The sequence below is a fragment of the Callospermophilus lateralis genome, chromosome 4 (genome assembly GCF_048772815.1).
Source record: "Callospermophilus lateralis isolate mCalLat2 chromosome 4, mCalLat2.hap1, whole genome shotgun sequence".
Taxonomy (NCBI): Eukaryota; Metazoa; Chordata; class Mammalia; order Rodentia; family Sciuridae; genus Callospermophilus; species Callospermophilus lateralis.
In genome coordinates this window covers 27239762-27264255 of record NC_135308.1, presented here as the reverse complement: position 1 = coordinate 27264255, position 24494 = coordinate 27239762, and the positions used below count along the sequence as shown (strand labels likewise).

At 33.4% G+C, this 24494-nt stretch overlaps 1 protein-coding gene across 2 annotated transcripts in view; it reads left to right on the top strand.

The window, feature by feature from the left end:
• Gpm6a (glycoprotein M6A) overlaps window positions 1-24494 on the top strand; it is a 311940-nt gene that overhangs the window by 281338 nt on the left and 6108 nt on the right. For both annotated transcript variants that reach the window (XM_076852375.1, XM_076852374.1), the window contains 2 exons: window positions 1013-1169; window positions 18142-18295. In XM_076852375.1, the coding sequence (XP_076708490.1) occupies window positions 1013-1169; window positions 18142-18295 (311 nt within the window). The remainder of the gene's footprint in view (window positions 1-1012; window positions 1170-18141; window positions 18296-24494) is intronic.

Genomic DNA, 24494 nt, shown 5'->3' with positions numbered 1-24494 from the left:
AGAATAAATATAGAATGAATATCTTCAAAACTAGGAAATGTAAATAGAAACTCACTTCACAAAAGCACTGGTGTTCTTTTTAATCCCAGTGAATATTCATATCCTAGGTGCAAATCTATGGAATATGAATTTACCTATTTAACATCTATCAGTCTGTCATCTGTCTGTCAATTTATTCATCCATCCATCTAACCTACCTACCTATCTACCTTACTCCCTATCTTCATCTATTATCTATGTTTCAGTTCTCTGTATGTGCACTTTTATATTTCCTATGTAAATTTTTATTTTAGCCATGTGAATTTTTTCTTCTATTGAGCAATCAATTGTGAGAAAAGGAAAAGTATCTTCCCAAGCCTTTATGGAATTATGCTATGGTTTAATTTATGCCCAGTTCCATATAATTAGTGATTCTGGCTAAATTTTATAGATAAATTACAATTTATCTGTAAAATTATATCCTTGTTATTAATGAGATTGCAACAGCAGCAAATATTTGTGATGGTTTAAGGTAAGTATAAAATAAAATAAAATTGATTATTCAGAGGAAAGACATATTAAGTATGTAATTTTATGCAGAATACATCATTACTTATAAAGCTTTCTTTTTAAAAAAATGTTTTAAAATCTCAATGTTCTACATATAAATGTTTACATTCACATCTTGTACTAGTCAGATAAATTATCCTACTTATCAAATGAATTTAAGTAAACTCCTTTGGAAATACAATTCACTGCTTATCCAAGACTACAAGGATGTGAACCAGGGAAGCAGGGATTCTAGAAGGGAAGAAGATACCTACACACATGAAAACCTCATATCCCTTCAGGACAAATATTAAAAGTGGCAGAACAAAATGTATATGTACACATTAGAAATATGAAGCAAAAATGTTTGTAAATTCAGCCTTCACGGTGAATATCAACATTCTCCAACTTTCCTTCCAAAGGAGCCTTGAGCATGCCAGAATCAATTTCTGCAGACCAACAACACTTTTCCCTTCTCCCCCAGGATTGACATCTTTAAGTATGTGATCTACGGCATTGCAGCTGCGTTCTTCGTGTATGGCATTCTGCTGATGGTGGAAGGATTCTTCACAACTGGTGCAATCAAAGATCTCTATGGGGATTTCAAAATCACCACTTGCGGAAGATGCGTGAGCGCCTGGGTATGTTATTTCTCTGCATTTAGTGTTTAATGTGGGTTTATTTCAATAGCACACAGGTGTTTACATTCATCTGCTAAGAAAGTATTTTTTAAACACATTAACATTCTCTTCATTGATGGGCTATCTTAAATCTTGATGACATTACTTCCAAATTAAGATTTTTTTTCTTGTGAAAATTCTTTTCAAATTCTCCAATTATATGCAGTACAAATTGCTTTGTTTCTAGAGGCAGCAAAAGTGCCTACTGATTTATGATTACTTTTTACAAAGGACTTTGACATTCCCATACAGAATAACAGAAAAAATCTATTTCTAATTTATAGGCAATATGTATATCTGAACCCCACCTAAACATATCTCTACATTTTACTATATAAGTTTTGGGGTAACTCTAGTATTTTGTGATGACTTAAGAATTATATGAATTTTGACCCTAAATCTTTCTTGATATGATATTTAGTGGTAAATCAAATTTATACTCATATTGCTAGACATACTACAATGCAGACTAAGCATTTATATATCTTCTAATGCACAGGAGTGGTGAAAATTCAGAGTAATATGGTTGAAAGTACTTTTGTATGTCTTAGAATAATTTTCTTATAATGAAACACTGAAGTTTTTATTCTGTTTTTCTGCTGAACAAGACATGTGTTTAATTATAGAATATAATTCATATTAAGTATGCTTTCTAATACGTAATGATATCATTTACTTCAACCTCACAGAAAAGTTCAAAAATAATTGTTAACCGACAAACTTTTTTCTTCCCTTGCTTATAACAAGTTCTGTGTTGCTGCTCAATATCATTAGGATAGGAATCTCAGATGAGAGTTTGCCTGAGTTGTGAATATTTGTAGTTATCTATGGAATAATTTTCTGTGATACTCATTTATTTCTGTTTTGTGGACAATGCTTAGTTGTACTCAAGGAAGTAAAAGACATGAATGTGAATAAAAGTGGAATTTAAATAATATGACTAAGGGGCTTTAAACTGCATCTATCACCTACATTCCTTGTAGCATTAATATCAAAGTACAAATCTAGAATAAATTAATATACAGAAAGGTCTTGCATTAACAAAAGCAACATAAATATTCAGTAGGCTAGTACTCAATGATATCTAAGCAATTTTTTCTAGTAAAAAGAAAGCCTCTTATTTTAGAATCATTTCCATTTTGCCACTGTAGTGAAATAAATTAATAATGGCTAGAATATAGCAAATTAATTTAATGTTGGTTTTTTTGTTATGATTGGGATAGTATCATTGTGATGCCACTGTGAGCCTCAGAAATTCACTTTCCTCCTCTGGATCACAGTTTACTCATTGGCAAAATCAAGATCATCTCTAAAGTTCATACCAGCTCTCCACAAAGCTACAAAAGTGAACCCATGAGAGATAAAGGTGTCTGTCTATAAGCACATTTCTGCTATCAGGCCCTCTGGCCAGGACTATTGCAATCAATTTTGTTGTTTTGTTCAGAATTGTAAAATAAATTCATAGTAAAAATAATCACAGAAGGAAATGAATATCTGTGTGTAACTACTTGTCCATATGCCAGTTAAGCATCTTAAAGGAATCTCAAATAACTACTTTTAAAGCAAATCATGAACCATGTTACTATTTTTTTGGTAATAGTAACAATTGTGTCACTAGTCCCACCAACAGGCTAGAAGGGTGGAAGGAGCTGTGTTGGTTCCCATGGTGGCTGTGCAGCAGAGATTCAGCCCACCAAGATGTGCCCTAACTTTTTTAACACCCCCCCCCCACACACACCCTGCCACCCGGGGAATGAACAGTACTGAGGCAGAAGTAGAAGCCGCATCCCTCTGCACATTGCAGAGGGCTCTGGGTCATGCTCAGCTACCCCAACACTGGCTTCTTGAAGGGGATGACTTTGAGGCCCGGGAAGTGAATAGCTGTGTGTGGTCCATTTTAGTTTGGCTCCATAAAATTGGGGGGCAGGCGTGGGGGGAGATTTTCCCTCTGTGCTCTCTGGTACTTGTTTTCCTTTCTTTCTTATTTTCATCCTTCTTCTTCTCTTTATCCTCCCCACCTCCATCTCCTCCTCCTCTCTTCCTTTTCCTACTTGTAGGTAGATTATATCTTCAAGTTCAATGAGTTAACCTGCTCTGCCTCTCTTCCTTACTTTTAAAAATGTCTGTGTTTCTGAAATTTTATCAATGCATTTTGACTAGAAATAGTAAATAATACTAAAAGGTGGGATCATTTTTTTTGCAGCAACTCCATGAAAAGTTTCCTGAATTAATACTAGTAGAACTTTGTTATCCTATCCCTGTTTCTCTATACCACATAAAAATTAAAATGGTTACTAGTTGAAACTACATCAGCACAAATGCAATTAATTTAAAAGCAGCATTATATCACCAAACTTGGATGCTAATCAATATTCTTTCTTAGTGATCTTGAAAACACATTTGATCTGCATTGTGTGCTTCCTCTCATGAAGTATCAAGGCCCATTCAAATTCATTTCAAAAATTTGGGGCCATCATTCAAAAGTCTGGTGTGCATATCTGTGTTCAAATTTCCCTTCTGTATAAGAACTCCAGTCATATGGGCTTAGAGTCCACTCTATTGACCTCATTTTTTACTTGCTTACATCTGTAAAGACCTAATCTCCACACAGGGTCACTTTCGGGGATACTAAGAGTAGGATTTCATTATATGATTTTGCAAAGACAAAATTGAATCCATAACAATATGTCCTCTTAAAAAGCAGCAATATACCATGTACAGTTTTTAAAGCAACCAAGACAAGTGGTTACTATTATTACCTCATTTTGCAGATAAATTTTACAAATGAATAAACATTCTACTTGTTTATTTTTAAATACCCTTCTTGTTAACCTTAGATATTTGTAGATTTTGATCACAGCATGTTAGACTAGTACCTATAAAACATACACTATATAATTAGCTTTCAGTCTATTCCATATGTCATAACTCATAGTTCATTTTTATAGCTCAAAGTCAAAGCTTAGTGCAGTAATAATAATATGAAACATTGTTAAGTGCTTAATATTGCAAGTTGCCATGTTCTGAACTTTACAAACTATTAGGGCATTTAATCCTCCAAACAACTGGGTGAGGTAGATACTGGTGCAACCTTATGGATGACCAAACTACCAGGTAGAGAATTTGGTAGCCACAATTGTAAATTGTCTCTTTTTGCAATAAAAGTACACTGTGCAGAAGATAAAGAATTCAGTATTCAAAAATACTTTGCCATAAGTACGACATTTTTGATAGCTATCTGTAAAGTATCCTCAGGTAAATTTGTAAGCAGGGTTTTCATCAAAGAAACCTTCATTCTAGACTGTCCCTAAAATTTAGCTTCTTTTAAGATTAATACATATAAACAGACAACCAAAAAGCAATTTTTTTGAACAAGACTGCCAATATAGAGTTCCTAAAATAAAGCCTCCTCTCTCCATAGGATACAGCAAGTCTAACACAGGGAAGTCAACCTGATTTTTTTCAGATTAGAACAATACACTTTAACCCTGGTTTTTCAGTAGGAAAAAAAAATAAAATAAAAAAAAGAGGAGAATGCAGACTGTTTCAGGAAGACCAACAATATTTAAAAATAATGTTTCAAAAGTGTTGCTTTATGGAAGAAAGATCCAGGATTTTATGAGCTGTAAGTATTTTTTTTTATTCGTTGTTCAAAACATTACAAAGCTCTTGACGTATCATATTTCATACATTAGATTCAAGTGGGTTATGTAGTTGGGGTAAAAATGGGAGTTCATAACCCACTTGAGCTGTAAGTATTTGAAGTAGATTTTCAAGTATGGCTCAGAACTAAACCCAAATTCTAGGACTATAGACCAATGTCAGTGTAGCTGTTGAGATGTTAACGGTCTCAGCACATAAAATGTAGGAAGAAACCAATCAAAATTCTCACTCATTTTAATTTCTTGCGGTAAAATTGGACAGAAATTTTTGATTAGCCTTGTATAATGGCATTGGCCGAAATGAGAAAACCTGATACAAAATGTAAAGAGGCTTCTAGTGTTAGATTTTCAAATATGAGAGATTTAGTGACAGAGGCTAGGAAAAAAAAGTTTAATCATGTAGAACCACTCAGCTCGCCATAAGTTCTGATTGTAACTCAATTATAATTAAAATAAATTCCTGAAATGTTAAGCCAACTTTTTTTTTGGTTTTATGTTCTTTTTTGGTTGTTCTTTTGATGATTATTCAAGTCATGTTTGTATAGTCTTCTGCCAAACTTTTTTTTAAAATAATTTTTATGCATTCAGTGGGATTTCAACTTTCATTAGACATATCTTACATATCATCCTTTGATATAATTTCTGACAAGAAATTTGTAGTTGTTTATATTTTTTATAATCCTAAAGTAATTTTTTTTAAGAAACAAGTGTTTTCATTTAGAATAGTTTTAGATTTACAGAAAGGCAAAGATAGTACAGAGTTTCCATATTTATGAAACTCAATTTTCCAATTACTAATATCTTACATTAGTATGGTACATTTATCATAATTAATGAATCAATATCAATATTTACTCTCCATTGAAGTCCAAGTTTTATTCAGATTTCCTTAGTTTTTACTAAATCTTTTTTTTTTTTTTTTTCCTGTAACAGTATCCTATTAAGGATTTAATCATTTTTCCCTAAGCTAAACTGACTGGGGACGTTTTCTTTTCTTTTTTTTAATATTTATTTTTTAGTTGTAGTTGGATACAATATCGTTAATTAATTTATTTATTTTTATGTGGTGCTGAGGATAGAACCCAGGGCCTTGCTTGTGCTAGGTGAGTGCTCTACTGCTGAGCCACAACCCCAGCCCAACTGGGGACATATTCTAAGAATTGCCTTGTTTTTGATAACCTTGACAATTTTGAGAAATATTAGCTATGTATTTGGTAATGTTACCTTAGGTATAATTTGTATTTTGTTTTTCTCATGATTAGAAAGTTTGGGATGAGGAATTGACCACAGAAATATGTCTTTCCCATCACAAAATATATCTCTTATGATAAGTAAATCTGGAATGAAGAAGAAAAATATTTGGGGTAGGGAGAAATTCATAATGTTAACTTCATCCCATAAATATACATACCTGGGTCTGGGGCTGTGGCTCCATGGTAGAATGCTTGCCTCTCACTGTGGGGCACTGGGTTCCATCTTCAGCACCACATAAAATAAATAAATAAAGATATTATGTCCACCTACAACTGAAAAATATTAAAACAAGTAAATATACACAACTATCAATTTTCAATTGATAAAAATAAAAATTTAAAAAGATCTTTAAAATATATTTTATCATAAATCACTGTTAGGAATGAAATAAAAGTCATAGATTACAAATAGTTTTAATAGTCTTCTCTTGAGAAGTCTATTTGAAGAATTCTGTTGAAGTCTCACCCATTTCTTAATTGGAGTATTTGGGGGCTTGGAGGGATTGGGGGCTACTGAGTTGAGTTTCATGTATATTCTGCACATCAACCCCTTCCAGGTGCATATTTTGCAAATACGAATATTTACACATTCTGTAGATTGTGTCTGCACTTGGTGGATTGCTTCCATTGCAGTGCTGAAACTTTTTAGTTTGATGTAATCCCATTTACCTATTATTTTTGTTGCATTACCCCCCCCCACAAAAAAAAAATTCTTCTGTAGTCTAATGATATAAAACATTTCTCCAATGTTCTCCTCTAACAGTGTTTGTACATTTGGGTCTTCTATTTAACTCATTAATCTATTTGGATTTGATTTTATATTATGGTGAGGGATAAGGGTCTAGTTCTGTGTGTTGATGCTCAGTTTTCCCAGCACCATTTATTGGGGAGACTCCCTTTACCTCCAATGTGTGTTCTTGGCACCATTGTCAAAAATCCATTGTCTATAAATGCATGTATTTATTTTCTAAAGTCTATTATGTGTCTCAATGTGTCTCTTTCCTATCAGTACCATGTTGTTTTGCTTGCTATACTTTGGTAGCAATTTGAAGTCAGGAAATATGATACCTCTGGCTTTGGTTTTATTGTTCAGGATTGCTATGGCTATTCAGAGTCCTTGGTGGTTCCATACGAATTTTAGATTTTTTTTCTATTTCTGTGAAGAATTTCATTCGTCGATTGATAGGGCCTAAATTAAGTTACTAAAAATCACTTTGGGTGGTATGGACATTTTAATGATATTAATTCTTCCAATTTGCAAGCACAGGATATATTTGTATTTATGTGTGAATTTTTCAATTTTCTTCATCTAAGCTTTATAGTTCTCACTATAGAAATATTGCAAATCCTTGGTTAAATTTATTTTGAAGTATTTTCTTCTTTTGTAGCTATTTCAAGTGAAGTCAATTTCTTGGTTTATTTTTCATATAGGCTATAGAAATACTGATGATTTTTGCAGGTTGATTTTTATATCCTATGAGTTTAGTGAATTAATTTATTAATTTTAACAGATTTTTGTTGATCTTTAGAGTTTTCTAATAAATGCAATCATGTTATCAGAAAGCAGGGACAATTTAACATCATTATTTCAAATTAAAAAAAAAAACCTCAATGCTGAAGATGAAACCCAGGACTTCGCACATACTTGCCAAGCAATCTAACCCTGAGCTATACCACCAGACCTAATTTTTTTCCAATTGATCGTATTTATTTCTTTTTTCTTGCCTAATTACTGTGGTAGAACTTTCAGTAGAATTCTGAACAAAAGTGGTCAAAGTGGGCATCTTTGTCTTGTTCCAAATCTTAGAGGAAAACCATTAACGTTTCCCCTTCAATTTGATGTCATTTATGAATTTGCTATATCTGTCCTTTATTGTGTTGAGGTGTGTTTCTTCTCTTTCTAAATTTTCTATTAGAAGAGTTTTATCATGAAGGGCTATTGAATTTTATCAAATGCTTTTCCTGCATATATTGAAGTGATCACTTTGTTTTGTGCTTATTTTTTTTAATATGATGTGTTATGTATAGTGATTTTCATATGTAGAATGCTCTTTGCATTCTTGGGATAAATTGCATTTGAGCATGTTGAATGATATTTTTCATGTATTGTTGAATTCAGTTTGCTGGTATTTTATTGAGGACTTCTGTATCTATTTTCATTAGGAATATTGGTCTATAGTTTTCTTTTACTTTGCATCCATGTCTGGTTTGGCTATCAGGGTAATGTTGGCATTGTAGAATGAGTTTGACAACATTTATTTGTCTTCAATTTTTTTTCTTTAGTAGTTTGAGTGAAATTGAAAAGAACTGAAGTTCTTCTTTAAATATTTGGTAAATTTCAGCACTGAAACCCTCTGGTCTTGGGATTTTCTGTGAATGGAGACTTTTAATTACTGATTGGGTTTCATTACTTGTTGGTAGTCTTCACTCATTTTCTATTTATTCATTATTCAATCTTGGTAGGTGTTTTAATCAGCTATTTCACTGCTGTGACTAAAGGACCTGACCAGAACGACTGTGGAGGAAAAAAAAGTTTATTTGGGGTCTCACAGTTTCAGAAATCTCAATCCATAGACAGCAGACTCCATTCCTCAGGGTTCAAGATGGGACTGAACATCATGGCAAAAGCATGCAGCAGAGGGAAGCAGCTCACATGATGGTCAGAAAGCAGAGAGAGAGATTCCACTCATCAGAAACAAATATATATTCCAAAGCAACACCCCCAGTACCCCACCTTCTCCAGTTACCACTCAGTTAATCACATTAGGGGATTAATTCACTGATTGGGTTAAGGTTCTTACAACCCAATCATTTCTTCTCTCAACTTTCTTGCATTGTCTCACACATGAGGTTTTGGCAGACACTTCACATCCAAACCCTAACAGTAGGATTTTTTTTTTTTGGTGTTTTCAGGCACTTATTTATGACTCATATTTTTTTCAATACATTGGCATATATTTGTTCATAATAATCTTATGATCGTTTGTATTTCTGAGGTATCTATTATAATGTCTCCTTTTAAATATCTGATTTTATCTACTTTAGCAATTCCAGTTAATATTAATAATTCACCTCATCTCACAAACCATGAATGATCTCAATAGCATCTAGCACCTCTTCAGATAGTTATCAGTATTTTTACACATTTTGCCAAAATCCATTAGAGGAATCACTATCTAAGTCACTTATGAAACATACTTGTAAATGAGACTTGAAATTTGAAATCAGTCATTGGTAACAGAATGATGTTGTGTCAACTGGTATGAAAACAACGGTAATCTTGTACATCTTCATCAGAGCTTTTAAGTGACCAGGTGTGTCATCAATGGATAGCAATATTATGAAAGGAATCTTTTTCTCATAAGTAATAGGTCTCTGCTTTACTTTGAAAGCGTTGTGTCCCCCAAAGTCTAATGTGTTAGAAACTTGTTCCCCAGTTTGGTGATATTAAAGGATGGTAGACCTTTAATAGGTGGAGTTTAATGGGAAATCCTTATATCAATTGGAGGTTTGGCTTCAGAAGATATAGCGGGACCCCATCTTCCTCCTGTCTTGGTATGTGATCTCTTCGTGCATGTGCTTCCAAGATCGTGATACCATCTCTTGAAGCTCCTCACCAGAACAAACCCTGGTTGCATACCCCTGACCTTCTAGAATTGTGACCTAAATAAACCTCTTTTAAAATAAGTTACTCAGCCTCAGGTATTTCATTAATGTAGCAGAAAATATATTAAGAGTGAGCTTAAAGTGTACAGTAATCCAGATATGGTGTCACCCAGACTTTGCAGTAATCAGAAAACACAACATTTATTACTTAAGGTCACCATCTTATATAAATATAATAATTATAATAGTAACATCATAGATCATTGATCACAGATCATCATAAGTGATATAATAATAGTATGGTCAAAGTACATTTAGTATAATTCTTAAGAACCCAAGAATTTTTGAATAATAAATGAGCACTGGTTTCAACTTAAAGTTACGAGCTGCATTAGCCCTAGACAAGAAAGTCAGCCTGTCCTTTGATGCTTTGAAGTCAGGCATTGAAGATGTCCCAAATGGTGTCTTTTTCAAATAGAAGGAAGTCTTATCTACATCAGAGGTCTTAACTAGGTCTCTGGATAACTTACTGCAGGCTCTGTAACAGCATTTCGTGCTTCATATTGTCCAATATGTTGTGGAGATGGCTTCTTTTTCTGAATGTCATGAACCAACCTCTTCTAATTTAATATTTTTTCTGCAGTTCCTTAACCTCTCAGCCTTCATAGGATTGAGGAAATTAAAGCCTCACTCTTGATTAGGCTTTGGCTGAAGGGAACGTTGTGTGTGGTTTGATATTTTATCCAGACCACTCAAGCTTTCTTCACCTCACCAATAAGGCTGTTCCTCTTTGTTATCATTCATTTGTTCACTGGAATGGGACTTCAGGGACTTTTCCTTTGCATTCATGCCTCAGCTAACTGTGACAGGTGAGGGTAAGCCTTTGGCCTCTCTCAGCTTTTGACGTGCTTTCCTTACTAAGATTAATCATTTCTAGCTTTTATTTAAAGCAAAAGATATGGGACTCTTCCTTGCATTTGGACAGAGACCCTCATAAGGTTGTTAACTGATCTAATTTCAATATTATTAGGTCTCAAGGAATAGAGGGGCCTGAGGAGAAGGAAAGAGATGGAAATGACCAAGAGGTAGTGGAGTGATCAGAAAACACAACATTTATTACTTAAGGTCACCATCTTATATAAGTATAATAATTATAATAGTAACATCATAGATCATTGATCACAGATCATCATAAGTAATATAATAACGAAATAGTTTGAAATATTGCAAGAAATGTCAACATGTGATGCAGACACACTTTTCCACAGACTTTTTTGGGAAAATGGCACTGACAAATTGGCTAAGTTAATAGTTAACAAAAACCTTTGGCTTGTTAAAAATGCAGTGAATGCACTTTTTAAAGGAAGAAATACAAACAACCAACAAATATATGAAAAAGTGGTCCATATCATTAGCAATTAGGGAACTGCAAATCAAAACTACACTGAGATTTCATCTCATACCAATCAGAATGATAGTCATAAAGAATAAAAAATAATAAATATTAGGATGTGGAGAAAAAGGAATACTTTCACATTGTTGGTGGGACTATAAATTAGAACCCAGACATATCATTCCTTGGTATCAATCCTGAAGAATTAGTTATCATAATACACTGATAAATGCATACACACATTTATCATAATAGCCATTTTATGGAAGCAGCCTAGGTGTCCATCAACAGATGAATGGATTAGGAAATTGTGGTATATATGCACAATGAAGTTTTATTCAGCCATAAAGAAAAGTGAAATTATGTCATTTGAAGGAAAATGGTTGGAACTTGAGACCATCATGTTAAGCAAAATAAGCCAAACTCAGAAGGCCAAGGGTTGTTTGTTTTCTCTCAAATGTGAAAGCTAGATATGAAGAAGGAAAAGAAAGGTGGGGGCAGATCTCATAAAAATCAAAGGGACATTAGTAGGAAAGGGACTAGGGGAGACAGGTGGTAGTGAGGGTGGATGTGCTGGAGAGTGATATTGGCCAATATCATATTGTGAACATGTGCAAGTATGTAACACAGATTCCATTTTATGTACAACTATGATGCACCAATGAAATGTGTAGAAAGAGAATAATAAATAAATGAAAACGCAGTGTTTGTAAAGTGAAGTAAAGCAGGTGAAGTAAAATAGGGTAAGCCAAAAAATCCTTTGTGCTATTCCTCTTTTTACTTCCTCCATAACTAAGTCTCACAGTAGGCAACCTTTTCAGATAGCCTTTTTCACATAATGTATACATTAATGTTTCTTCCTCACTTTTTATACTTTGATAGCTCACTTATTTTCTTACTACTAATTTTCCAACTGTCCTCTGGATATACCACATGTAGTATCATTCATCTACCGAAGTACATCTTGGTAGCCTCCAGCTTTTGACAATTATGAAAAGAGGTGCTATGAACTTAGAGAATCATTTAAGGAATGATTTTAAGATCACAACTTGTTCATTGCTAGATTGGGGTCATAATTATGATAATGATGATGATGATGATGATGATGATGATTGTATATTTATAAAATAACAGTAATTTTCTGCATTAAGCCACACTCTGCATAATTTTTAGAGCCTATTGTGGTCAATATGTTTGATACCTTTCCAGTTTGCATTTGAAATGACAGTGCATTCTGGTATTCATTTGCTTCCCTTTGACCTGTTATTTTCATGTGTTAGTGTTGTAGTTCTCAACCAAGGGCCATTTTCCTTCAGGATATATTGAGAAATTTTGATTACATAACTGACATCTAGTAGATAGAAACTAGGGATGTTGGTAAGCATCCTGTAGTGTGGAGCATAGTCTCCATAACAAAATTACTTGACCCAAAATACCAGTAATGCCAAGTTTTAAAAACCCTAATTCAGAAATTTGGCTCATGTCCAGCATCCCACTCATCTATACCTTTAGCCATTTCAGTGACATTTACATGAACTGCTGGATTATTACCCATTTTTTTTAACTTCAGCAATACTATCCTATAAAGTCTAATGATGAAGATCAAAAAAGCCTTCACATCAAGTATACTCATGAGATTTTCCATTCTAATATAGCAGTAGTTCTTAACACTGGATACCCATCAGGATCACCTGCAGTGATTTTTAAAATATAGAATCAGCACAAAAAGGTCTAAGCATCTCTTTCTGTCTCAAATTTCTGAGATTATCTTAATGCATGGCCATGGTTGAAAACCACTACTAGACACTGCACTCCCTAGCTAATGTCTACCCTGTGAAATTGCTTAATCATGGGCTCTTTAAACCCTGAGATATGTCTGCCTTTAGTGAAATCTAAAGATATTTCCTTTTTTGTTGAAGTGCAAACATGATTGATTGATAGTCATTAAATCCATTCCAAGATGAGAAAAGATCATTAAAATATGCTATTTTGAAATATAGGATTCTGAGCTAAGATCTTTGCAAAGTATTTTTATATTCTATTCCTTGAAAGAGTAAATGAGAAGGGGAATTTATAAACAATTTGTTGGTATTTTTGGTTATAAAAAGACTTCTAGGTATATCAATAGATCCATTTGGTTCATTTCCCTTAACTTTAAATGTTTCTTTTACCTGAAATTCTTAATTTTATCACAGCATTCTATTCACTGATATATTTTTTTCAGCAGTTGGGTAATTCAGAGAGACTTTTAAAGTCAGAGGAGACAGCTGGATTCTTTTCATCTGTACTACTGACTTCTACCCTGCTATTTTTACTTCCACTGACACCTGCTAAATCAAGAAATTGTGATTTTCTTAGGTATTAAGTCAACATTCGTAGAGGTTCATATGAAAAAAATTATTACCTTTTACAAGTAATTTTCAAGTTAAGCACAATGTCATCTTAATAGCTACATAATCAAGGAGCAAAATACATACACTTTACAAAGAAGAAGAAAACCTAGCTCTTGTCTTTCTGTTTGAATTTCTTCATTTAGATTTCTAACAGTGATTGGAAGATCCAGGTTGACATCAAAGCAAGAAATCCATATTGTTTTATTTAGTTTCAAGTCACAGACAAATAATTTGTAATGATTTTGTTAAATTCCATGCTAATACATGGTAGGAGCTCAACAAATTTATGAGTAAAAAGAAAAACACAATAAGTTTGATAACAAGAAGATTCTTGTTTTAACAGTCATTTATACTTTTTGATGACATGGTGCTGAAATGATATAATAATGGGATATGTTAGCGATTAATTAAATACTTGGCACTCCTCATTAACATTTATTCCAAATTTACTATAAAAAATAAGTTAATTAATTAATATAATACAAAATAAAGACATTTTAGTGATTTTTTTCTTTTGTGAGTAAGGTGAAAGTGCTCCTCATTTTAATATAGATAAGTGATACTATAATGATTGAAATGAGAGAAGCCAAAGAGACCATTTTATATAGAGTCATCTGTAACTTCTGCAAAATCCATCCTTACTTCTGGAACTACCAGAAATGAAAACCCAGTGTCTGTTCAAAACAAACACCAAATGGAACATAAATCATTTCCTTTCTATCTGTACCTAACCTTTAAAAGTACAAAACAATTAATTAGTGCTAAATCAAACAACTTCCTCTCTGAGTGTATTGTGGACCAAGGTTATTGCCAAGTGACTTAATCCAGGATCTTCTTTTTTGTTTTCATGGAAGCTCTGTGTGAGAGGTTTTCCAATTTCCAGTTCACAGATGAGAAAAGTGCCTCTTAGGGGTTAAATGTTATGTCCAAGTCATAAAAGAATGACCAGCTCATCGGATATCTTCTTTAGAATTTTTATTAATGATACTTTTATAGTTTCTTCCAGTTATTTTATTCCCACTGTGTTCCCCAGTGGGGAGTTGAATTTCAGAAAGCATTTTATTGCAAACAAAAAGGTTTTCAAAATCAGAAGTTTTTACATCCTCAGAGGTTTTTCTAATAAATATAAAATTAGCTTATGAAGTTATTAATATTCAGATAATTGACACTCATCATTAACATTTATTGCAATTTTACTATCAAAAATCAGTTGATTAATTAATATAATACAAAACAAAGAAATATATAACTATCACGATAGCAATGAAAAGCTAGAATAAATTTCTAATTATGGACTATTTTATTGATTACCTATAAAATTTTTCTAACTGGAATGATGCATGATTAATTTGAACAATTTTCAGTTTGGTTAAATATCAGATACTAAAATCAAACATTTTTATAAAATAGGTAGGACTACATTTTTAGCTTCCTTAAGTATTTCATGGATATGAACTACTACTCTGAAATAAACTGGTTTACAGTAAAAATTCTGAAGACATGTATTTTTCTTAAAACAGCTTCCTCATTAATAGCAATGAAAATATTTTCTCACCACAATGTTTTATCTGTAGCATCCTTCTTTATTAATTTGCTACAACATTAAATCTGGAAGAAGAATGGAAATATGAGTCAGCTCTACGGTTTAGGAAATCATACTTAAATCGCCTTGTAAAGTAGCAGCAGCAGCAGCTCAAAGTGTTTCAATCCCATTTGAATCTAAACCTATTGAATCCTAAATCAGGGTTCCACAGTGAACAACACTTTCTGAAGAAGCTATTGAAAAATCCCTCAGGGCAGACAGAAAGAAAAACAAGATAGAGAGGATATGGCCCCAAGCATGCTAATTATTCTTCCCTGGACCTCAGAGATGCTTTTACTTATCCAAAGCAACCTCTTTCTGGATGCTATACCCTCCCTACTCATTGTTCTTAAGACTATGCTTTAGCCTTGAGATCTATACATGCAAAAATGAAAATGTTTATAAAGAAGCTTTTTCTTTCTTTAGCCTTGAGATCTATACATGCAAAAAATAAAAATGTTTATAAAGAAGCTTTTTCTTTCTCTTTTTCTACTAACAGAGCCTCTTCACATTTGGGACTGTTCCCAAGAAATTCTGGAGCCTTTTGTCTTGAGAGAAAGCTCACTTTAAATAACTATGCCAGACCCAAGAGCTTCTCATTCATTTAATTCCTCCCAACACAAAATGAGATCGAATTCCCTTATTCTTTATGGTCTTATTCAGACAGAGTATAGTAGTAATAATCAGAATAATACTATGAGTAATAAAAACAGCTACTACTTTGTCACAACTACTTATGTACCAGGTTCTATGCTAAATGTATTCCATCATTAACTCATTTAAGCTTTACTGGAACTGTGAAATTAATTTAGAGCTCTTTCCATTTCACAAAAGCAAAATCAGAGGCATAAAGCCTAGACTCAGGCAGCAAGAAAACCTGTGTCTTTAATGAATATGCTGTAAGATCCCTTTTATCATGAAATAAATGTGACATTTACATTAGGTACACAGTGTCCCTAACATAATTCACAATGTATTAAGCAAATAAGAAGTAAATTTTATCTCTCCCATATTGGAATTAAATGGAAGATGACTTATGACATAGCATACAGTTTATTAATATTAAAGGTGAAAGATATATTGCTCTGTTTCTCTAGTAGACACTGGCACAGTTTTTACCACACTCAGTCAAGTGTGTTTTGAGACCTGATGTGTCTACAATTCTACATGGAATATTTCTGTTCTTTTGATCAGTAAAATAACAACAATGTGTTATTAATGTACATGTCCCAAATCTTGCCGTAATCTTTATGTATATTAACCTTTGATTAGTATTCATTGAGGAAGATTAATTAATTCTAGTGATATAAATGTTGATATAAATGTTGATAATTCTATTTAAAGAACAAATCACTTTCAAGGACATTTGCTGTCATTCACTCACTGATTTAAATAACTTCATGTTCAAGTTTTATGTACCAGTATTTTTAGACCAGGCTTTGTTTCATCTCAGATGTACAAGATTTGAACACAACTGCCAAATCACAGCTTAAGAACATTTTGGGGACAGATATTGGCTCATCAAACTCTCCCTGCAACCATCACCACTTTATGGTAGTGAATAACTGGAAGTCAGATTTTAGATGACATAAAACCAAATTATTAGAAAGCATGTGTTTAATTACATTCTGAGTTTCTGAAGTACTGTGACATTTGGTAACTTACAGAAGGATTTGATTTCAAGTCTCATTAGCTTTACATTTCGCCTCTCTTCCTATTTGTTACATTAATTTCCTACTATCACTAATCCCTATAATTGACTAGGTTAATCACAATAAGACTTTAATATAGATGAATAAGGTCAATCATGACACCGACACCAATTTTACTATTTTTCAAAGGTGCTATCTTTAGTATATATAATGTGAGTTATTTAATATATTTGACTCACTTGATATTTTACCTAAATCATAGGGTAAAGGGGTAAAGTATAGCAATAACTGACCACCAAAGGAATTAATAGAGTTGGATAAGAGATTTAGTTTCACTGAAAGTATTTATTATATATTTCATTGCCATTTAAAAATACAGTTACCTGAGGTGCTCAACTTAATTCCAAATACACTATGCTTTTTTTGAATTTTCTATAGAAGTATGTTTCTGAAATTCAGAAGAAATTCTTGTTGAAATAGCTTTTGATGCCCAAGAATTACATTATAGATATTATCATTTATCATTCATCCACTAATCCACTCTATCATCTATCACCTACCATCATTCACTAATAAATGCATCTATATATCTTTTTATCTAACATCTGTATCATGCTTGCAATAAAATATTGTGTAAATCTATGCTTTTATTAGATTTACAAATAATAATAAAAAATTGTGTCTCTCATTCAATTCTATCTAGGATACAGCAGCTCCTTTTAATAAGCATTATAAGCTTTAAAGTATTTCTGATAAATTTAAAAACTTTATTTTCAAAGGTAAAATAATATTTTAGTAGTTTTAAATAGCAAAAGTAAAATTAATATGTATAAATAAAATTTAAAGTTCACAAAAATCATTACACAGGAAGAGGTGTAGTATATGCTAATGTTATTTTACACTAATATGATTTGAGAATTGCCATATTTTTAGTGGTAATTTTAGAATGATGATGTAGCTTAAATATTTATAATATATGAATTTATCAATAACATTTTAATTCACTTGAATTTTTTTACAGCAAATTCCCCATTTTGTAAAATCTCCTCTAAGTAGACCTGCTGAAATTTTCTAGACTTAAAAAATAATTGTAGAGAGATTTTTAAAATAACTCCATAATTTAAACAGGCATTGAAATGCGGGTGGATGATTCTTTGCTTTGCACATCAGAACCTCTGCCAAGGTAAGATATTCCAGCAGGATTACTCATATAACTCATTTTATTCACCATTGCTCAAATTCCGGTGCTGCGCCCCCTAGGAGTGCTGTGATAGTCATCTATGTAGTGTAACACTAAAAGCCTTATGTGATGAGCTTGGTGGACAGAAAACAAAATTCTTCTTTTCTGGTAGACTATGTATTTTCTCTCTATTTTTTTTTTCTCTATTGCAGTTTATCATGTTGACATACCTTTTCATGTTGGCTTGGCTGGGAGTCACAGCATTCACCTCACTGCCAGTTTATATGTACTTCAATCTGTGGACCATCTGCCGAAACACCACATTGGTGGAAGGAGCAAATCTCTGCTTGGACCTCCGTCAGTTTGGTAGGTAGAAACAGGATCTCTGACTATAAAACATTCCATCATATGGTTTTACTTAAAGAACTGCCTTTTGACAATATTCTAAATCATGGTGGAACCATCATTCCTTCTACCAAAGACATATTTATCAAACAACTCAGTTTTAAGATGTTCCTTTTTAGATTTAAATAAGTATGAATTCAAGGGCTAATGAACATTGGTCTCACAAAATATATCATGCATATATATTTGGATAGGCTGTCAGATTGCGAGTCCTGGTATGAACAGATTAAAATTATGGTTTCCTTTTCCTGATTTCTATGTTCTTTTCCAATCTTAACCTGATGTCTGCATTCTACTTTCATTCTTCCATGATAAACTGCACAAATTGTGAAGTGTTTGTTGCCTTCTACAGTGGGAGGGTGGCACTTTGAATTTAAAGATAAAGAAGTCAAGGAATGCTGAATTATCAGTTGTCCTTCTTGGTTAGTTTTTTCTGGGGCTAAATCCTATATAGAACACTAATCAGTACTCATGTATACTTGGGCTTATCACACATAGACTCTATTTCAAGCACATCTTATGTGTTGTTTCAGTCTCACAAATCCACATGGTGGGAAATAATGTTCTCTTATTTCATAGATGACAAAGCTGAGGCACAGTGAGGGAAATGACTTATGGATGGTTAAACAGTTGGTAGCTGACAGAATGAGGATTCAAATTCAGGCAGCTCATCTTCAGAGTTTGTCCTGACTCCTAAGTCAGCTGCCTCTCATATTGGGGGAAAAAAATACATGAACTAGAAGTGTGAAAAGTTAGAAGTCTAATCTCAGTTAACTTATTTGAGATTCCATCATTTTTTATGCCTTTATTTTTTTATCTTTATGTGGGTGCTGAGGATCAAACCCAGTGCCTCACTCATGCTAGGGGAGCACACTACCTCTGAGCCACTACCCCTGCCCCTGTTCCATGATTTTTTAAAAAGTATGGGAGCTAAAAAAAAATTATAAAAGATATGCAGACCCACATTTGCAACTGGATTTGCTTTTTTACTGAATGGGTATCAAAAGCCAATCTTTTAACATCTGGGAACACTCTAAATGTTTTTCTCTAATGAAATTTCCCCATACTTCAAAATAGCAGAGACATCTCACTAGGAAGTATCTGAAGGCCTTGTGCTTCTATGGGTACACTATAGACAGACCATGAGAAGACCACAGCTGTTCTCTAGCCAGCTGTGTTCCAAAGCAGTGGCCCCCACACCATCGTGTCAGATGAAGATCTCAGGCTCCCCTGGTTGGATTCAAATAAAAAGCAGAATAATGTGCCCTGCCCATGAAGTTCTTGGTAGGAGGGAGCATGGATAGTGCTTCCTTCCACTGGGAGATTTTTTTTTTTTTTTTTTTTTTTTTTTTAATCCAGAGCCTTATACACCTGGGAAAAGGAAACCTCAGTGACTGCCACAGGAGGTCACTGTGGTCCAGCTACTTTAAAATACTAACTCTGGCTTCATTCTCTCTCCTTCATTGTTCTTTTGTTCTGGTGATCCCTACAGTTAAAACTGGAAAACATGGGATTAGCCTCCCAGGCTGTCCTGACAGATAAAGTACTTGAATTTTAGATAAACAAGCAACTTTTTTTTTTTTTTAAGCACTGATATATTCCAAAATATTTTTGGAGATGTAGATATACTGAAATTATTTGTTCTTTGAAACCCAGATTCAGCTGAGGCATAGTGAAGCATAGTGAAGTTATTTTACTGTTAATCTTACTCTTAGAGCCACAGTTTCTCTTATGAAAGTGTCACCACTGGAATGAGAAAGCTGGGTTGCCTTTCATGTGAACATCTGTATTTTAAAGAATACATGATAGGTTAGTATGCTTCTGATTGGAAACATTTCAATTCTCATGGTGTAGTACATGAAAATATGTGAGGTAGGTGATCAGCTTTTTTGTCTAATCAAACCATATTTTAGAATGAAAATATTGGGAAACTCTAGCAAAATACTTTTTGAAATTTCCTCAATTTTTATTTCTAAAGGAGAGGGAAAATAATCCTCTGGAAAGGATAAGTAGACCATCTTTTTAATATTTTTCCACTAGTTTGTTTTTTGTTTTCTAACCACTTCTGTTAATGTTCACTGTATTGAAATGCTTATGATATACAAAGTAACCTAATATTACTTAGTATATTGAGACATACTTCTCTCTTTTTCTCATACACACACACACACATACATGCACACACACATACATGCACACACACACACACACACACACACACGATTTCAAATAACGTAAAGCACAGAACATGACTTAGAGAATTTTACAAATGGTCTTATTAAACACCAAAACAGTTGTCTGGTCTAAAAGAAATGAAGTTCTAAGAGGTGAAATAATTTTTCAGGGATATAGTTACCTAGCATGAAATGCTAGGATGGAAAGGTGAGTGTCCTGAATCTTGGTCCAGTTCTGTTCTAGGCAATTTTTAGAAAAGGAATTGTTTTCAATGTAAATGTTAAGTAAACCATGATTATACTCAGTAGGCAGAATAATGGCTCCTCAAAGACCCAAGATGTACACATCCTGTTTCCTGAAACCTATGAATACATGAGGCTGCATTTCCAAAAGGTGATTAAAATTTCAGATGGAATTAATGTTGCTAGTCAGCTGCCCTTAACCTAAGGAGGGTATTATCCTGGGTTAGCCAGAAGGGCCTAAAGTAATCACAAGAGTCCTTGAAAGTGGAAGAGAGTCAGAAGAGAAGAGAGAGTCAGACAGAAATGGACCACTGAGGGTGGGGGAGAGACCAGAAAAATGCAGTGCTTTGGCTTTAAAAATGGATAAAAGGAACCAAAAGCCAATAAAATTGAATGACCTATGGAAACTAGGGAAAAAAATAAGGTAAATTGCTTTTTCTTCTAGAGCTTCTGGAAGGAATGCAGCTCTGATGAGTCCTTCATTTTAGACTTATTGTCTTCCAGGACTGTAAGAGAATTTGTGTTGCCTTAAGTCTCTAAATTTATGCTTACCTGTTACAGCAGCAATAAGAAACAAATACAGCTTCTAAAGCCAAAGTCAATTTGTCATTTTTGTTTTCCAAATTTATTATTTACAGTTTTCGTGATCTTATATATTTAAATTATCATGATCCAGTTCCTCTTCTATCAAAGCTAGTGACATCACTTCTCCTTGACAACTCTACAGTCTTAATTCCCCTTCACGCTGTAAGCTGATGCACCACATCAGGAATAGGATATGAACATCTTGGAGGGGGCTATTTCCTGCCTACCACTGTTTACTCTCTGGACACCAAAGATTTACCCCAAGGTCAAAAGCTTTTATCTAACTGTAACATCAACTTAAAGTCAACAGTCTTTTATGAGGACCTATTATGAAATCAGCAAGCTCACTTTTGAAAGAAAAAATCTCCAAGACAAAAAAGTAAAGAACGGCAGACATGCAGCCATGACTTAGAAATATTACATGGTTTGTCCCAGGTATAACAGAGAACAAGTTGAGGTCATAAATAATCAGCACTTTTGACCTCAGTCCACTCTATTCAAAAGGATATTTTATGTCTTGTGGAAGCTTGATACATATGGTTCTAATAGGAACATTTTTATGTGTTTACCTATGTGTCCTTGTTAATTAGAGTCACTTCTGGTACATAATTCAGAAATTTATTTGGTAAAATCTTGGTTGTATTCTTCTTGTTCAGGCTATTCCTTTGTGTAAATATTCCTATGTTAGGAGCCTTAGAGTTAACAGATGAAATTGAGGTTGATAGTCAACTGAGAAATAAGGTAATTAGTTTGAATTATCCAAGCATCCTTAAAAATGGAAGAGTTAGAAGAATCAGTTAAAGGGAGATGAGCTATGGAAGATAGACATGGAAAAATTCAATGTTGTTGCCTTTGAGGAAGCAATAAAAGGACCACAAGCTAAGGAACATAGGTAGTCTCTAGAAGCTACAAAACAATATTCTAGGAGATCTATCCGTTTTCAAAAGTATAGCAAATGGCAAATTATTTAAAACGAAAGCATCTGTTTGATAGTTAAGAGTCAATTTCCTGTCATTCTCTGACCCCTTTCAGAATGCTGTTTCTATTCAGTGTTACCAACTCTCAGAACTACCTTGATAAGAATTTTATATTATACCCTGAGAGATGGTGCTTTAACTATCCAGTAACCACCAAAAGGTTTTATTGCTTTAGTAATAAAAGTAGTACTATAGTAAACTTCATAGACACATAATGCATGACTCTCTGAAGATTATCATATTGCAGGCACACCTAATTCTTTCAGTACTGGAAACACATTGCTTCTCTTTAGCCAGCTTGAAAAACATAGCAGAAAAAAAAAATGTGAGTACAATCCATGCCACCAGATTCTCACTGTCATTTCTTCTAATCCTTTCTATAGTGAGTTCTTGCTTTACTCTGTTCCCTGCCCTTTCTCCTAATGGCTTTTTAAAAACTAGAAATGTCAGTCTGTTCATTTTAGCAAAAAAACTTCTCTGAAGCTAATAAGTATACATATATATACTTATTTTATATATATATATATATATATATATATATATATATATATATATAAAGTTTGTATGAATTTGATTTAATTTACTTAATTTTTAGTTAGAACATCTTGGTCATTTATAGATAAATACACAAGAATCAAAATAATTAGATTTTCAGATTTGCACCATAGCTCAATTACACGTGATCCTTTGTATGGCTTCATATTATGCTAAGGTGTTTCATAAATTACAATCAATTTGGAATATATATATATATATATGTAGTATATGGTATACATATCACAAAAATCTCACACAAACACAAATGCATATGGAATCAGGAGTTCTGAGTGGGAAAGTTGGGTAGAAATATTTCAAAGCATCATGGAGGAGTGCTTCACTAAGTAGTCATTTAAAGCATGGGAGGACTTAGCCATGGAAATATTCTTCTCGAGATGATTCAGTAAAACGTTTGCAAGGCAATGCTAATACTGTGCCTGGCATCTTCAGGAAACAATGGGGAGTCCAGTGTGGCTAAACAGAGAACAGGGGAGAGTATGTGTCAAGAGTTCATGGAACATAAAATTATGAGTGTGTTGCCGAACACTTTAAGTTGAGACTTTTACTTTGATGGAAGAAGAGAGTCATTGGAAGGAGAGGACATGACCTGATTTACAGAGGGATCATTCTGGCTGCTGTAGCAAGGGCAGAAACTGGGATGCCATTTAGCAAACTATTGTAGGAATCCAGTTGCAATATATTGGTGGCTTAGATCAGAAGAATAACCAAGGAGGCTGGGGTGCAGTGGTCTGATTCTGGATGAATTTGGAAGACAGGGATGGCAAAATATCCTAATATCAATCTCATGTTCAGTTTGAGAGAAAATTCAAAAAGGAATTTATTTTTTGACCAAGCAGTTGGGAAGATTGATTTACTCTCGGAACAATCGAAAAGGCTATGAGCAAGTTTCATTGGCAATGAATGGGACAGGCAAAGGAGAAGTTCAAGTCTGAAAATATCAATTTTTAGATGTTTATTAGAAATCCAAATAGAATTGTCAAGTAAGAAAATAGATATAGGAATCCTGATTTCTGGGGAGAGACATGGGCTAGCTAAAAATATTTAGGAGTCACTAAAATTTCAATATCTGAGGCTAGATGAGATAAAAAAAAAAAAAGAAATGGATAATGATTAAATGTTTCAACCTAAGAAATCATAGAGAACACAAGGAATCAAACAGGATACTGAGAAGAAGGAGCCAGTGAAATTAGAAAGAAAAATAGAAGCCTAGATCTTTAGAAACCAAATGAATAGAGCATGGAGGAAGAGGGGCGATTTGTCTTCAATACTGATAATTGCAAGAAAATAAGAGATGAAAATAATCCTTGAGGATTGTGAGTGAACTCTAGAAAAATTTCTATGAAAAGATGGAGCAAAATCTGACTCGAAAGGATGTAAATGGGAAGGAAAGAAAGGAAATGCTTAGTGAGCTTAGGCAACATTTTCTAAGCATTCTGCTATAAATGTCAATGGAGAAATGAAGGCAATGTATGCATGGCATATCTACTTTGTGTGAATGATGACCAGGAAACTTTCTCAATCATGGTGGTTCATTATGCAAATTCATAGGGGAGTTCTATATATCCACATATATATTTTTCATTTTAGACCTATCTTGGTATAAAGGAAAGACTGCACAGATGG